The 15,834-nt window shown below is 45.5% G+C and overlaps 1 protein-coding gene across 1 annotated transcript in view; it reads left to right on the top strand.

Annotated features, from left to right (window-relative positions):
• Positions 1-15,834, top strand: part of SPTBN5 (spectrin beta, non-erythrocytic 5) — a 151,274-nt gene that overhangs the window by 59,951 nt on the left and 75,489 nt on the right. Inside the window, exons 32-34 of the mRNA XM_019551043.1 lie at positions 4,528-4,707; positions 7,217-7,420; positions 10,010-10,159. Of these exons, the coding sequence (XP_019406588.1) occupies positions 4,528-4,707; positions 7,217-7,420; positions 10,010-10,159 (534 nt within the window). The remainder of the gene's footprint in view (positions 1-4,527; positions 4,708-7,216; positions 7,421-10,009; positions 10,160-15,834) is intronic.

A 15,834-nucleotide genomic window follows, 5' to 3' on the forward strand; every position in this document is an offset into this window, starting at 1 on the left:
TGGCTCTTCTCTGGATTCTCTCAAGCTTCTCCACATCCTTTTTAAACTGTGGAGCCCAGAATTGGATGCAGTACTCCAGCTGCGGCCCCACCAATGCCGAATACAGCAGGAGGATGACATCCTGGGATTTTCTAGAGAAACATCTATAGATGCAAGCCAGAGTTTTGCTTGCTTTGTCGGCTGCAACATCACCTTGGTGGCTCATATTCATCTTGTGGTCAATCATGACCCCCAAGTCCCTTTCAGCCATGGTGCTAGCAAGCGTAGCACTGCCAAGCCTATAAGCAGGCTGAGGGTTTTTCTTCCCAAGGTAGAGTACCTTGCATTTTTCAGTGTTGAAGGCCATCAGGTTTTCATCCACCCATTTCCCAAGCCTATTAAGGTTGGCCTGGATCACCATCCTGTCCTTGGGTGTGGATGCTTTACCCCAAAGTTTGGTGTCATCAGCGAACTTGACCAGTCCGCTTCTGACACCAATATCCACATCATTAATGAAGATGTTGAAAAGAATAGGCCCAAGGACAGAGCCTTGGGGAACCCCACTGGTCATGGCACACCACAATGATTGACTTCTGTCAACTACCAATCTCTGGGTCCGACCTCAAAGCCAATTCCCCAGCCAGCAAACTGTGATGTACCCAAGGCCGCATTTGGCCAGTTTTTCTATAAGTATGGGATACCAGATCAAAAGCTTTTTTTAAAGTCAAGCTATATGACATCAGTCTCTTCTCCCTTTTCCAGGTGATATGTCACCTGGTCATAGAAGGAGATGAGATTGGTGAAGATCCGTGCCAGTGGCAGAGCTATGATGCTTGTCAGCTCCTTAAGTACCCTGGGGTGTAAGCTGTTGGGCCAGTTGACTTGAAGGTGTCCAGCTTCTCAAGGTGTTCCTTCACATGAACAGTTCTCCCTCACCCTAGCCATCCCATACCATATTAAGCAGGGCCCTTCCTTGGGGCTGGTGAAAAACTGATGCAAAATACCCATTAAGCGGGTTGGCTTTCTCCTGGGCGTCAGTTGACCCATATGGTTTAGCAGGGGTTCAAAATGACTCTTGCTTTTCCTCTGGCTCCTTACATACCTAAAAAAGGATTTGATACGTGTAGCCAGTTGGAGTTCAGTCACAGCCTTGGCTTTCCTGGTTCGCTCTGTACAGGTCCGGATCGATGCATAGTACTCCCCCTTTGGGGTGGATCCAGCCTTCCATCCTTTATAGGTCTTTCTTTTTAGATGCAGGAGGTCCACTAGTTCCCGGAAGAGCCAAGTGGGCTGCTGTTCCCTTTTGCTGCCTTTCCTCTTAGACGGGATAGATATTGCTTGAGCTTTCAGGATTTCTCCCTTAAGGAGCAACCACTCTTCTTGAACTCCCCTCCCCTTTGGGTTGTGGTTCCTTAGGGCCTCACTAACAAGCCTCCTGAGCTTGTCAAAGTCAGCTTTCCTGAAGTCGAGGACTTCTGTTTTGCTGACTGATTTGCCTGCTTTACGGCAGATGGTGAAGGTGATCAGCTCATGGTCACTGTCTCCCAGCTTCCCTTCAATCATCAGGTTGCTGATTTAAGTCATCCCCAGTTGCTAGTACCAGGTTGAGCAGCACTTTGCCTCTTGTCTATCCATAGACTTCTTGAGTCAGAGCTCATCCAAGCACATGAGGAAGCTTTGCGACCATTTGGATGTGGCAGAGTGCTCTTCCCACAAGATGTCAGGGTAGTTGAAATCTCCCATGACAACCAGGGACTGCGAGTGTGGAGCATCAGCTAGTTCCCTGGCAAATTCCTGGTCAAGCTCTTGATCCTGGCTAGAAGGTCTGTAGTAGACTCCCACCATTGTGTCCCCTGTGCCTTGTTCACCAGAGAGTCTCCAGTCATCCCCCCTGGGTGCCAATGTCAGCTTCCAGGGATGCGTAGCTTTCCTTGACATAGAAAGCTACCCCCCCTCCCCGCCCCTTGTATCCACGCAATCTCTCCTATATCCCTAACCAGGTCTCCATTATCCCTATGAGATTGTAATGCTTTTGCTTTAGCAGGAGGACCAGTTCCTTCTGTTTGTTCCCCAAGCTCCTGGCGTTGGTGTACAGGCACATAAGTGTCTCATTGGGGGCCCTTGCCTTGCCTACAGATTGATTGGGGGCTGGGGTAGAGATGGATTCCCTTGAGAGCCTTAGCCTGCTGGGTTTACAAAGCTGTCCAGTGGGCTTGCAGTAGCAATACTCCCCCCATCCCCCAGCAGGCTTTGCTGGTCGAGCAGATCAGCAAGTCTGGCTGAGAAAAGCCTCCTCCCCAGCAGAGTGAGGTGGAGGCCATCTCTTCCCAGCAGCTCACTGCCTTCCTTACCAAAGACTGGCTGTGATCGTGGAAGCTGAAGCCTTCATGATGACACCAGCACTGCAATCTTTGGTTGACTACCTTAACCTGTCTCTCCCTCCTCAACTCATGACCCACAACTGGGAGGAGTGAGGAAAAGACCACTTGTGCCCCTAAGCCCTGCTCCCAGAGCCCTGTAGTCTCTCGTGACCCAGCTGGGATGGCTCTGAGCCAAGTCATTCATGCCCACATGGATAAGGAGCATAGGATAGTGGTTGGAGTGCTGAATAAACTTTGGGATCCTCTCAGCTATGTGCTGGATGTGGGCCCCCCCCAGGAAGTAGCAGACCCGGACTAGGGGGTCAGGGCAGCAAATTTCCCCTTCAGTCTCCCGGAATCTTTCATGACAACCACTCTGCGTTTGCTTTGTCCTGGCTGTGAAAAATCCATGAAGCTTTTCCTTGGATCTCTCAACTGCATTTTTTAACAACCTTGCCACAGCAGGACACTGCCCACCATTGTCCCCCTGATTTACCTGAAGCAGGGTTGGGTGCTTTTGGTGTCTTTAGGCAGTATGTCTTGTAGCTGTATGACTGGGTTGATGATGTAATTTTAGTAATAGCTTAGACAAGGGCCTCCATGAGATGGTTTGGATGATTCTGCCTCAAGCAGGGGGTTGAACTAGATCCATGCCAACCCTACTTTTTCTATGATTCTAAATACTACATGAGACCTCTCACAGCATAGTTTCATAGTTTCTAGGGTCGGAAGGGACCTGAGAAGATCATCAAGTCTGACCCCCTGCATGGCAAGAAAGAGTACTGGGTCAGACGACCCCAGCAAGGTATACATCTAGCCTCCTCTTAAAGACTCCCAGGGTAGGAGCCAGCACCACTTCTCTTTGAAGTTGGTTCCAGATCCTAGCCACCCTGACCATGAAGTAGCTCCTCCTGATATCTAGCCTAAATCTACCCTCTGCCAGCTTGTGACCATTATTCCTGGTCACTCCTGGCAGTGCTTGGGGGAACAGAGACTCCCCCAGTGCCTGCTGGTCCCCTCTGACTAGTTTGTAACAGGCCACTAGATCCCCCCTCAGCCTTCTCTTGTGGAGGTTGAACAGGTTCAGGTCCCATCGCCTCTCCTCGTAGCGCCTGCCCTGCTGCCCCCTGGTCATGTGAGTGGCCCTCCTCTGGCCCCTCTCCATGTTGTCCACATCCCTCTTGAAGTGCAGTGCTCAGAACTGGATGCAGTACTCCAGCTGTGGCCTGACCAGTGCTGCATAGAGGGGGAGAATCACATCCTTGGACCTGCTTGAGATGCATCTGTGGATGCATGACAAGGTGCGGTTGGCCTTCCTGACTGCATCCCCACACTGCCGGCTCAAGTTCATCTTGGCATCAGTGATGACTCCAAGATCCTTTCCTGCCTCTGCACTGACGAGAAGGGAGTTCCCCAGCCTGTAGGTATGGTGCTGGTTCTTCCTCCTCAGGTGCAGCACCTTGCACTTGTCAGTGTTGAAACCCATCCTGTTCTCATCTGCCCACCCCTGTAACCTGTCTAGGTCTGATTCTTTCCTTCTAGCATGCCCACATCCCCCACATCTTAGTGTCATCAGCAATTTGAACAGGGTGAAATTATGCCTTAGGCTGGAAAAGGTTGGGAGACACTACACTATGACACGAGTTACTGTGGCAAAGTACCTTCAAAAAGCAAATGGCCTGACGTCTATACCTCAGAATATTCATAAGGAATGCCACACTGGCATTAACCAAACCAGCTGGACAATACTTTTAAAAGAATATGGGGCACAAGTTTATAGAGACAAAGAACATATTTAGGATTCATCTAACTGATCACTACAGAAAATGAGGTTCAGGATATGTTTTCTGTAATATCCAATAACTGATATACCCATGAGAGGATCATATCTTAAAAAATCAGATGAAAGAAATGTGAATGGTAACCTAAAACTTGTAATGAGAAATGCAGTGCTGTGACAGACTTCACCAAACACTGGATGTCACTGTAACTCCACATGACTGAAATTGGAAATGCAGATAAGTAGAATACTGCAGCGCTGAAGAGTGTTGCTTGAAATCTGCTGTGTTATGACTCTGAAGTCTTGTACAATTGATAAAGGGTCTTGTTATCATTTCTGTGTGGCTAACTGGCCTTCCATGGCCTTCCTTCTCTTAACCTGTTGGGTGATTCCCCTCTTACTTTGCAGCTGCAAGAGCTGATTGAAGCTGCAGATGATGTGCTGGCCCACTACTCTGAAAGCCAGGTGGCAAACCTGAGAGCAAAACAGCAGGCCATGGTGAACAACTGGGAGTCCCTGAAGTCTAAAATGAAACTGCGCAAGGAACATTTGGAACAGGCATCTAAGCTTTACCAGTTTCAGGCCAATGTGAGCTTTTCTGATTTCTGTATTCTGTCTATTGAAACCCAGTAAGCTGACTTCATGTGACATGATCACAGACACATATACCTGTGAACAGCTGTTCATGTGTCTGTGTCATGGAGAATGGAGTACATGTCAGTGTACTGGCATGCCCTTGTCCAAGTAGGCAGCATCTCACTGAGCAGCATGTGCTAGCTGATGTGGAAGTCTCTATAAAGTTGTGAATGTACAGAGTGCCCCTGTGCAAATGGAGGTGAGGGTGCATTTAGTCTGAGAACTAACTGGCAGAAGTTGACATTCCTGTACAGTTTTAGTATGGAATGGTCCTAACTTTCTTGGATGCTGAGTATCTGCAACTCGTACTGAAGATGATGGCTGCTGGCAATGCCTAACACCACTCCCCCTCCATGAGGGTAAGGAACAGCAGCGGAAACTTCTCTGCTCTCTGCCACCAGGATTTTGACTCTCCATCCCGAGTGCCCTCCTACCTCTCCTTTCTCCCTCTCCTGGAGCAGAGAGGTAGAGGGGACTGGGGCTAAAGAGCTGAGCATGGAACAGCAGATCCCTGGCCCTGCTATCTCCAATCCTAATTCTCTCTACTTCTCTGCTTCCCCTCTCATTGGTTAGGGAAAAGTAAAAGGGACCAAGAGTAAAGAGCCCAGCCATAACAGTGGTGGCTGGCAGGTCCCCATACACTGAAGCAGCTGGAACCAGAGAATAAAAATTATATCCTACACAGTCTGCAGCTTATCACCCAGCATTCAGACTATGCCCCTTGCTCCTCCATGGAGGCAGGTGGAGAGTGGAGCCCTGTGGGATTCTGGAGGACCTATGGGTTTCCCTGTCTCCATACACACAAAATGAGAACTTCAAAACAGTGCGTCATTTAAGAGGTGTTTTTGAGTGCTTTAGCTGCTTTTGGAACATTGCATACATTTGTGCAGCTCCCACTTTGAAATGCTTTAAAGGCATTTGAAATGTTTCAATAATTACATTTGTCCACATCCTAATATGTGTAAGCACTGACAGGAAGCTTTTTTTTTTAACCTTTTTCAGCTGTGCTGAGTGCCCAGTAATACTAAGAGCTGTCAGAGTAAATACAGGTGCTCTTTTTACTTTGTCGGAATATAGACAATGATGCATTTGTTCAGTTGTACTGGCCCATGTTGGATCAATGACAGTATTTGCACAGTTTTTCTTTTGTGACAGTATATGAGGACTTTTCACAAAAAGATTGGGGTTTTTTTTATAAAAGAGACTTCCAGGTCATCTAGTGCATCCCCCTATATTACTTGTTTTTACTGTGACTAATCAGCAGAGCTAAGTGTAGCTACCTCCAGGCTTGTGATAGCAAAGGGATGTACACTTTTGGAAGAAAAGTTTAAAGTGGGTTAGGTACATTTAGTGAAAGGTATGAGAGCTCCTGTACTGAAGTTTATACTTAACTCAGGCTCCCTTCTCAGGAGTCCCCCATAAATGAGTGTCTGGTTTATCCTGGAATATTTCAAGCAAGAGCAGCGGTTCAAGAAACCCTTTTGGGTAGCTACCTCATTTCATTGAATTATTTGTTCCTAAATTTATGGAATTTTTCCCTCCACTTTACTTAAATTTTGGTGCACATTAGGTATTTGCACTCTGCCAAGTAGAATGTCAGTGGCTTGCGTGATATCCAGGTCTCATTCTGAATTATGGCCACACAAACTGAAATAAAGCCAGTACATGTGTATTGGATTGGTGACCTCAGTGTCCAAAATCACTGGTGGTAGTCACATAATGATCTTGGTCACTTGTCCTAAAAAGGAAAAATCCCTTGGAGTTCTAAGAGTTTGGACATTAAAAACCCAAAACAATCAGAAATGGCAACTTGCCTTAAATGTTTTTCAGGGCCAAAACTAACAGTCAACTTCCAGCCCAGATCAAATCTAACTGGCTGAGTAATCTTTTCAGTTTGATTTTTCCAGAACAGTGATATAACCAACCATTCCTCATCATGAGAGGAATGGCATCAACTTATAGTTGACCACATTGTCAAAATGATGCACCTTAGCTACAATCCAAAATGTGTCATGTAGTTCATGGACTCCATTATTATGGCATTTTTTTAGGTTCTGTAATAAAAGAGTATACATCCAAGTTTCTGGGTGCCTCTGACAGTCTTTTAGGAATAAACAGAAGAAATCATCCATGACCTCAAGATCAAATCAAATAGCCCAGGGACACTTAAAAGTAACAAAATTAATTAACCACCCCACCCAATCCATATGAAAGTCCCATGGAACCCTATTTTTAACAGATGACACATAAAAGTACAATGCCAGTTGTAAAATCCTGAAAGTCGATGCTCCTAATTCTGCAATACTCCCCTGAAGAGACACATGATAGGATTTTAAAACCTGCTGGAATGTTTTCCTTGCTTCATATGAGCACAATATCTGTCATTAGAGATGGACAATATTGTAGTGATTTTACAGTCCTACCATTTAAACCTGAACCTTTACTTTTTCTTGGGTTTAAGGCATGGGACTATTTCTCCTGGACAGCAGAGATAATAAGGGAAATGAAGGCTGAAGAGACTATCCGGGACATATCCACCAGCCGCCTGAGGTTTAACCAGCATCAACAGCTATTGGCAGAAATTGAGGCACGAGAGGAGATGTATAATCGGGTGGTACAGCTGGGACAATCACTGCTGCAAGAAGAGAAAATACAATCAAAAGAGGTAAACAGAAAGCAATATCATACCTGAATTTCTACTTACACGCACAACTTATCAGCACTATTGCAAACACTGTTTTGGGTACTACCTGGACGAAAGATGTGACCCCCCACCCATCTCAAAATCATACCTATCTTAGACTTGTTTCTGCGTCTTTTCCACACCACTTCATACCATGGGTAGACCGATGTTGCAATCTGCAGGCTGCCTGCCAGAACAGAGCTTGGGTTAATTAAGATGCTTTGCAAGATTTGCAGAAAGTGACATCACACAATCCCTACTTCCTGATCTGGATTTTTATTAATAATTCCTCTCAAATTATGGCATCACCTCCATACCAAATGAGACTGGCCAAATGTAAGATCATAAGAATTACCATTTACTGGGTTAGACCATAGGTCCATCTCGCTCAGTATCCTGAGTTGTACAATGGCAAAGTGCGGATGCTGAAAGGGAGAATGAACTGGGTATGACCAGTTTTTTCTACTGTTCCTCTCTCCTTGCAGTCTCCAGCATTCAAGGTCTAGGAAGTTCTGATTCAGAGACTATATCCGTAACTCCCATGCTCAATAGCTGCCAATCCCCCTTTCCTCTGAGAACTTGTCCAACCCCTTTTTGAATCTGGCTAAACTGCCAGCTTCCACGTCTTACGATGAGTTCCACACTTTAATTACATGCTGTGTGAAAAAGGGCTTCCTTGTGTTAGTTTTAAACTTACTACCTGCTAGTTTCATTTTGTGACCCTTAGCTCTTGTACAGCAACTAATATACTAAAATGCTCAAGCATGAAGACAGAGCTTAAGGAATACATTATACATTTTACAGAGCCCTGAATTTTACTGAAATAAATAAATCTCAATATGTGAAAGTAAGATGAGAAACTAAACTCCACGGTCCCAGGACAAATAGCCTCTAACATTTCCACAAAACCACCTCTTTTTCACTGCATCTCACACTCCTACAAACCAATAATTGCCAACAAAAGAGCAGCCAAAATCTGCTGTAGAATGTGCGTGGACAGGCTAGTCACACGCGCACACACACACACACACGTACGTGTGTGTGCACGCATGCGTGCGTCTACCAGAGAACAAAACCTTTTCATTATTTATATGTGAGATCTTATTGATAAACTTTGATATTCTCTTCAGTGAGCTAGGCCATTTTGTAATAAAGTAACACTTACCTAAAATATTGACTACAGCTGCAAAACCTGCATCACCAAACTATGGCTCACAAACTAAATCTCTATACTGGATACATGGGTAAACAACAATGCAAGAAATTAGTGGGATAGAACAAATAACAATTCTAGTATAGCTGTCCTTAGACCTGCTTGAAAGTCAGTGGATTCTAACCAAATCTCTGTTTATTTAAAGAAATCAGAGCAAATCATAATAGTTCAATTAATACAGTGTTGTCCTGTACCCCGTCAGGACACCAACTTGTTATTCAGCTCCTTGTGAACTATTTCATTTACTGTGATTCAACCAAAATTATTTCCACATAGACCTTTCTGTGGAGCCAGTGTCCAGGTCAAGATAGTCTTGTGCGCACTCATGCACATATGTGCAGACACAGACACACACACACACACACACACACTTTTTTGTTCACAATGCTTTTTCCAAAAGCCTAAGAAGAGTTCTTGCACTTTAAAAAAAGTGCTGTGCTTTCTTGTTTGAGCAAACTATTTCCCAGGTGCTTATTAAATATTACAACATACATCTTCTGTGACTAAGAAATTTCCCAGTTCGAGTAAAAGCTGTATTAACCAGCATTTTACTAACCAAAATACTCTATTATCTGGCATGTTCATGAAGTATTTTTTGAGCAGGGCTGGGAGGGAGGATATAGGTGGAGGGAGTGAGGGCAGCAGGTCCCCCCTGCAGTCTGCACAGACACCGCCTAGCCAGCTGACCATGGGATGGGGGAGAGTTTGCATGCAGTGGTAGCGGGTGCTGCTGTCACCATCCACCACTCTCTGCTGCCGCCACATTAATTCCGATAACCAGAATTTTTAGATACCCGGCACCCTCCTTACCCCACTCATGCTGGATAGCAAAACTTTTACTGTACTTGCCTGTAAAAACTTTATATATAAAAGTTGCTTAAAAAGATTAAAAAGTCACTTCTGGTAGAAGCTCTGTGGACTTTGTATTTGAGATCCAAAATGAACTGAGATACAACATTGCTGCATACGTACTAATACTGATTTAAAGCACTCCCCAGTGCTGATGATTAATTTGAGTCCATTTTATTAAACTGATTTTGTCTACCATTTTGATCACCGGTAATGAGGAATCAGGGTTCACTTTTGAAGAAGGAGCCTGAGAAATAGCTACCTTTGTTTATGCTTGGCTTGAACTCCTATGTACGTTCACTAACACATGTCATCACAAGCACTTGTGAAATTGCTCTGCTTATCTTTCTGCCTGTGTAAAAGTTCTAGAATTTATTTCTGTTCTCCTTTGCTTGATGATTTTGACCATCATGCCAGCTAAGAAATGTACTTACTTGTCCCTTTCTACTGCCTACTTGCCCCTGATCTTATAAAACTTAAGAGCATTTTCCTTTGCCTGTCCTTTTAAGATCCAGCAAAAGTTGCAGGCATTGATGAAAGAAAAGGAAAATGTGTACCACCAGTGGCAGCAGAAGAAGGCGTGGCTGGAGAAGATACACCTAGAACAGATGTTCTATAAGGATTATAATCATCTGGAGAAGATTCTGAACTCACAAGAGGTGAGTGAATTATACATCTGGTGCAAGTCTTCCTGCCTAAAACTAACATATCCTAAAAAATGTAACTGGAATTATGTAAAGGTCAGATGCACATGGGAACATTGATTATTGTCATTTGTTGTTTTATTACAATAGCAACTAGGACCCCTGGTCGTGTAGTAGAACTCCTATGTGATAGCCATTGTACAAACACAGAACTTACTTTCTAAATGTAAAGCAAGAGACTGGATGAATACAAACAGATTGGGAAGCACAAGGAAACTGTGAGACAGTATTAGTCAACTTAATTAATAGTTGTCTCAGCACACCGGCAGCCTGATCTTTATCAAATTTTTTGTAGGCATCTTGGGGAAGGGGAGACAGTTTCAAGGTGGGACAGGCCCATGTTCTGCCACCTGTGGTGAGCCGCACCTGATTCTATTTGCCCACCACAACTTGTTGTTCCCAGTACCTCTGGAACTGGTGCTCCGTGGTTCCTTTATGGGCTTAGGAACACCTTCCTTTGTGCATCTTCTGTGGGGCTTCTCCTTCTCTACACCCCACCCCTTTCTGCTCAGGTGTTATGGTGGATCCAGGCAGTGTCTTGATGTAGTTGCAGGTTTCATTCTTCACATGGCAGCTTGACAAAGAAAAGGCATCACAGGGGTCTCACCACAGTCCTGTTGCTCTCCAAAAATTGTAACACAAGAAAAACTTAAAGGAGCTCAGTCTGAGTAGTGGGCAGGGCACTCTTGCCTCCGTGCTGAGCTGCTCCATCCTGAGAGAAAGGTGTTGAGGGCCCCCACTCCTGTACCCTCCATCTCCTTTCAGGCCACTTGTCATCTTGCCACAGGTCCTTCCCATTCAGCCAGTAGGTCAGGTGTACCAAGGCCCCAGGGCATCCCGTACCGGGTCTGTTCATGGTCTAGTGTCACAACTGTCCCCCATTGGCACACTCTGGGAGCACAGCTGCACTGCTGAGGTATACGGGGTTCATGGACCATTCCTCCTGGGCTCACCCTTATCTAGTGCCTGCAGGGCCCACAGGGCTGCATTTTTCCATCCCCACCTGACCTGTAATTTCCCAGGCAGTCCTTCTGCCACAGTGGTGGATGAGCTTGCTGACATGTTAAGCCATCCGTGAGTGGGGTCAAGAGGCTCAGCATTGCACCCAGGCTTCAGTCCTCCATGGGCTGATGGGACCCTCTGACTCCATCTGAGTTGTCTGGTTTTAGAGTGTGTGGCCAGCTCCCAGCCAGCTGTGGAACTTGTGCCCAGGTTTTCCCAGGTTGCCTGAGGCATGTGTGCTCTGCTTCCCAGGGCCTGCCAGCTGTCAGGGGAAGCATTGGACTACTTCTGGGGGTGGGAAGTGCATCTGGCTCCATCTCTGGTGTCCGGACACATCTTAGCTTTTCCTCAGCCTCCATGCCTGTTTTAAAAACATGGTCTCCAGGCCCATGTCAATGGGGAGTCAGCCCTCTGGTCACATGGTGTCAGCTGCTTTGCTCACAGCCAAGCCACCTGAGCTGCAGCACTCAGGTATGCCAGGCAGGGGCCTGTCACACAAAAGATTTGAAGACAAATAAGGAGAGAGACCCTCTGTAAATGTCCACAAAGCTTTCAAGAGAGAAGGAAAGAAAGTATTAGGGAAATCAGAGATGCTTGTTGAAAAATTGAACAAGTGGGTGATAAAAGCTGATGCTGTAGGCTGATCTGAGGTGAGAATCAACCTCTGAACATTTGAGTATGACTCGATAGGTAGTGTAGACAAGTAGCTCAAGGTGTCCAAATGGCAGCCTGAGAGACATAAGAGGCCAGTGAGCGGTTAGTCTGAAGCTCCCAGGCTCCCACCTGGCTGCTGCTCCCCCTATCACTCCAGATGCAGGAGCAACCAGGGTCTCTGGGCTTTCCCTCCAACTTTTGCTTCTTGCTCCTGCCTCAAGCAGTGGCATGGCATAGCACAGCCCATGCTAGTGGGGGAGCATATGGTACAGTGCAAGCTGGTAAGCTTGGGTGCAACAGGGAAGGGTAGCACCTGTGGCTCACAATATTGTAGCCTGCTCAGCCTGTGGCTCTTGTTGGTGTGGCCCATGCAGGGTGCAGCCCACAGCCACGTAGAAGTTGGACAGCCCTGAATTACTTTATGCTTGATGCAATAAAGAAGGGAAACCGGTGAGGTGATGTACAGCGAAGGATGGCAGGGTCAAAGCAACAGGCTAGGAAAAAGATCCTTAGTAACATCAGAATTTTGAATGCATATGAATGGACACTGAGGCAGGATATAAGCACCTAAAATGTGTTTCTTCACCAGCATCAAAAAATTAATGATTTTTCTCCCTCCAACCCTTTCTTGTACGGATAAGAACTATTTAAAATATGCTCCTTACTCCCAGCGGCCATTGCTTTGGGCCTAATGGTCCCTACCACAAAACCTGTGGATGCCATTGCAACTGCTGTTGTATATGGTTACACAGACCAGCAGCTTTGTAGACTGTGCAGGTATGCTGAGGGTTACCATACTGCTGAGGGACTGGCCTGCCAGACAGCTTAATGGGTGAAATCCAGCTGAAGCAGGTAATATCTCAGGCTGGCTTCTCATTTGGAAAAATAGTCATTTTAGGAGATGCTTCTTGCTAAATAAATTTGTGAGGCTGGTGGCAGCAGTACAGAAGGGTTCCAGGCTTACATCAGTCTTCAGCTGCAGCTGTGCAAACGCTTCATACAGAGGTGCCAATGGAACTTTCCCAGAGGCAGCCAGCTTCCCTGCAACACATCTGTTTCCTGCTGTGCCACATGCATGGAGCTCCACTAGCAAAGTAACCCTGAACTATTAAGCCTGGCTTAAGCCATGTAATAATGCTTAACCCTTTGGAGTCCATGGGTTTAGAGCCACTGCTTCTCAGCACTTGCAGAAAATGTATCAGCATTGGGAATTCCCAACGCTTGGTCCTTTTTGGCAAAGTCTGCCTGAGTACTAAATTTGTATTGAAATCTGAAACCACAAGAGTTTCACCTGGTCTCACGTTTCTTAAGTAAAGTGTCTCACAGTTCTACACTATACGTTTTCATTTTTTGTTTAACTAATGACACAGATTTTAAAATGCCTACTTCCATTGTGTGTCAATGGATTGATATGCCATTACAGCCTCATTATGAATGACATAAGAATCTTCAAACATTGGAAAAAGTTTTTTTATTTAATATCAATTTTTTGTCTACTGTATCTTTTATTGAGTGAAATGATTTTTCATTCCCAATGTATTTACCCAGTTTGTTGTTGTTTACTGTTTTGTAGGGGTGTGCAAAGTGGGCCCTATTTGATTCGGATTCAGCCTGAATCAGGGAAGCAATTAGATTTGGTGATTCAGATCACTGTCCCCAGTTTGATTCAGCTGAATCAGAATCTGAAGATTTGATGCTGATTCAGAGAATCAGCAATTTGGACATAGACACAGCTTTAAAAGTTTTTTCTACATATCTTGAGGTAGCAGGCGTGACTCGTGATCTCTGCAATGCTGGGTTACATGGAGCATCCCACAGGAGTGCAGGGAGCCCTCCATATGCTCAGCGGCGAAGTACTTCTGTTAGAAGTACTTCTGCTCCACTTCCAGATCTGCCAGGCAGTGCACTGGGCCCCGCACCCCCCTGGCTTGGCAATCAGCCACAGGGGAACCCCGGGTGCCCCCCCCCGACCCAGGAGACACCAGTTGCTGAGCCGGGGGGAGGCCCCCTGCGTGCTCCCCAGCAGACCCAGAAGTGGACCAGAAGTGCTTCTGCTCCACTTCCAGGTCTGCTGCTGAGTGTGCTGGGAAGCCCCCAGTGCTTTTGTGGGACACTCCATGCATTCCAGCATCACAGCAGTCATGAGCCCCTGCTACCTGGAGATATGTAGGAAAAACACTTAAAGCTATGTCTAAAGTCTCTGAATCTCTCCGAATCGATTTGGAGGGTTCCTATTTCATTTGGAAGAATTAAAGGGTCCTCTGATTTGATTCAGATTCAGAGATTCAGCCACTGAATCAGGCCGAATCTCCACTAAATCAAATCAGGGACTGAAGCTTCTCACAGCCCTACTGTTTTGTTGCTGAGAACTCAGTTTGCACAGACTTGCAGGGGATCTGTTCACTTAATTATTTTCATAAAATAGAAAAATCAGTTCACTCCCAGCCAGAGCAAGTGGGGTTTTTTTTGAGAGGTCTCCTCCTATTGAAATCAAAGGCAGAACATCTGCATAAGATTAGTCAGAGAGATTATGAAATACCACGGATGTGTATGTCATGTATATGTGGATCACCACCAAAAATATGTCTCCTTCACTGATGCAGCTTCTGCCATCATTGGGATATTACAATTTGTGGGAAAAAAATAGTAGATGGAGGAAGACTCAAATTTAACCCAGGAAACACATAAGAGGTGTCAGGTTGAACTTGCTATAATAGGCTATGTTACATGAAGACAGATCTTTGAGGTGATATGAGGCCTCAGGGGAAGTTCAGATTGAGAAATACATTTCTTCTGCCTTTGAAAGACCCGGGAATTACTCACTTGCCTTTAATGTGAGAACTTTGTTGCCATGATTTGTGACTTTGCCACCTCATAGTTAATCCACAACAACTCTCTCCACCTGGTATTGAACAAACATATCACAAAGATGATGAAATTGGTCCAAATGACCTCAGTGTGGCTCACAAATCAAAGCTTCAGATTGTTAACATATCTCATTTATACTTTACAAATTCCACTTTAAATTGGAGCTTCAAGTCCTGTTCTTAATTTATTAAAACAGGTTTGGGAATTTGTTGCTTGTTCTTGCTCCAAGTGGGGTTTCTGCCTATTGTATTCAATAGTCACTGTATAAAATGAATAGACAGCAGTGGGGTACCTTGTGTCCCATTGAGACAAGCCCCTGGTGAAGAATTAGGGTCTGCTTCATTTCAAGAGTAGTGCCCATCTTACTGAGCCACATTTCCTCTAATTTGCTCTTCTGTTTTGCATCTCTCTCTCTCTCTCTGGGTCTTCTCTAACAGGAGAGAGAGAGAGGGTGCTCTTATCCCAGCACCTGGTGGTTAGGGCATTTTTCTGGTTAAGTGGAAACTGTAGGTTCAAACTACTGCTGAGTGAGAAGGGGCCTAGAATCTGAGGGTGCCTGTGCACAAGCACGGAGCCCTGCTATGATGAGCTGTACAGTAATTACTTGACTAATTGAGTCTGGGGGAGCATGGTAATTACTGCACTCTAGCATCCTCCAGCATCCCATGTATCAATATCCCTACACTTCAAAATGGCAGCAGGGGAACTTAGAGCTCATCAAACGAGCTTTAGGTCAAGCACCTCCGCCGCCACTTTGAAGTGCAGGGATGCTGGTACACAAGACACTGCAGTGCTTTAATTAGAGGAACTCTTGGAACCGCTCTAATTAAAGCACGGCACCCCCACCACCATCACCACCACCCCTGGAGCACGTGGAAAAGTGCCCTTAGTCTCCTTGGGCAAGTGTCCTAACCACTAGGTCATTGGGCCTCCTACCACTATTTTTCTTCAGCTTACAGTTGCATCTTCCAGTTTTAGCCATGCAAATGCTATATGCCCATTTAAGTGTGGAGTTGTATTTGCACAAGATTGGGTTCTAAATGATAGCACTGAAGCTACGATGCCCTTGTATGCAGAGTTCTTGTCTGGCAAATCTCCATGTCACT

The sequence above is a fragment of the Crocodylus porosus genome, unplaced genomic scaffold (genome assembly GCF_001723895.1).
Source record: "Crocodylus porosus isolate Cpor-Errol unplaced genomic scaffold, CroPor_comp1, whole genome shotgun sequence".
NCBI classification, from domain to species: domain Eukaryota; kingdom Metazoa; phylum Chordata; order Crocodylia; family Crocodylidae; genus Crocodylus; species Crocodylus porosus.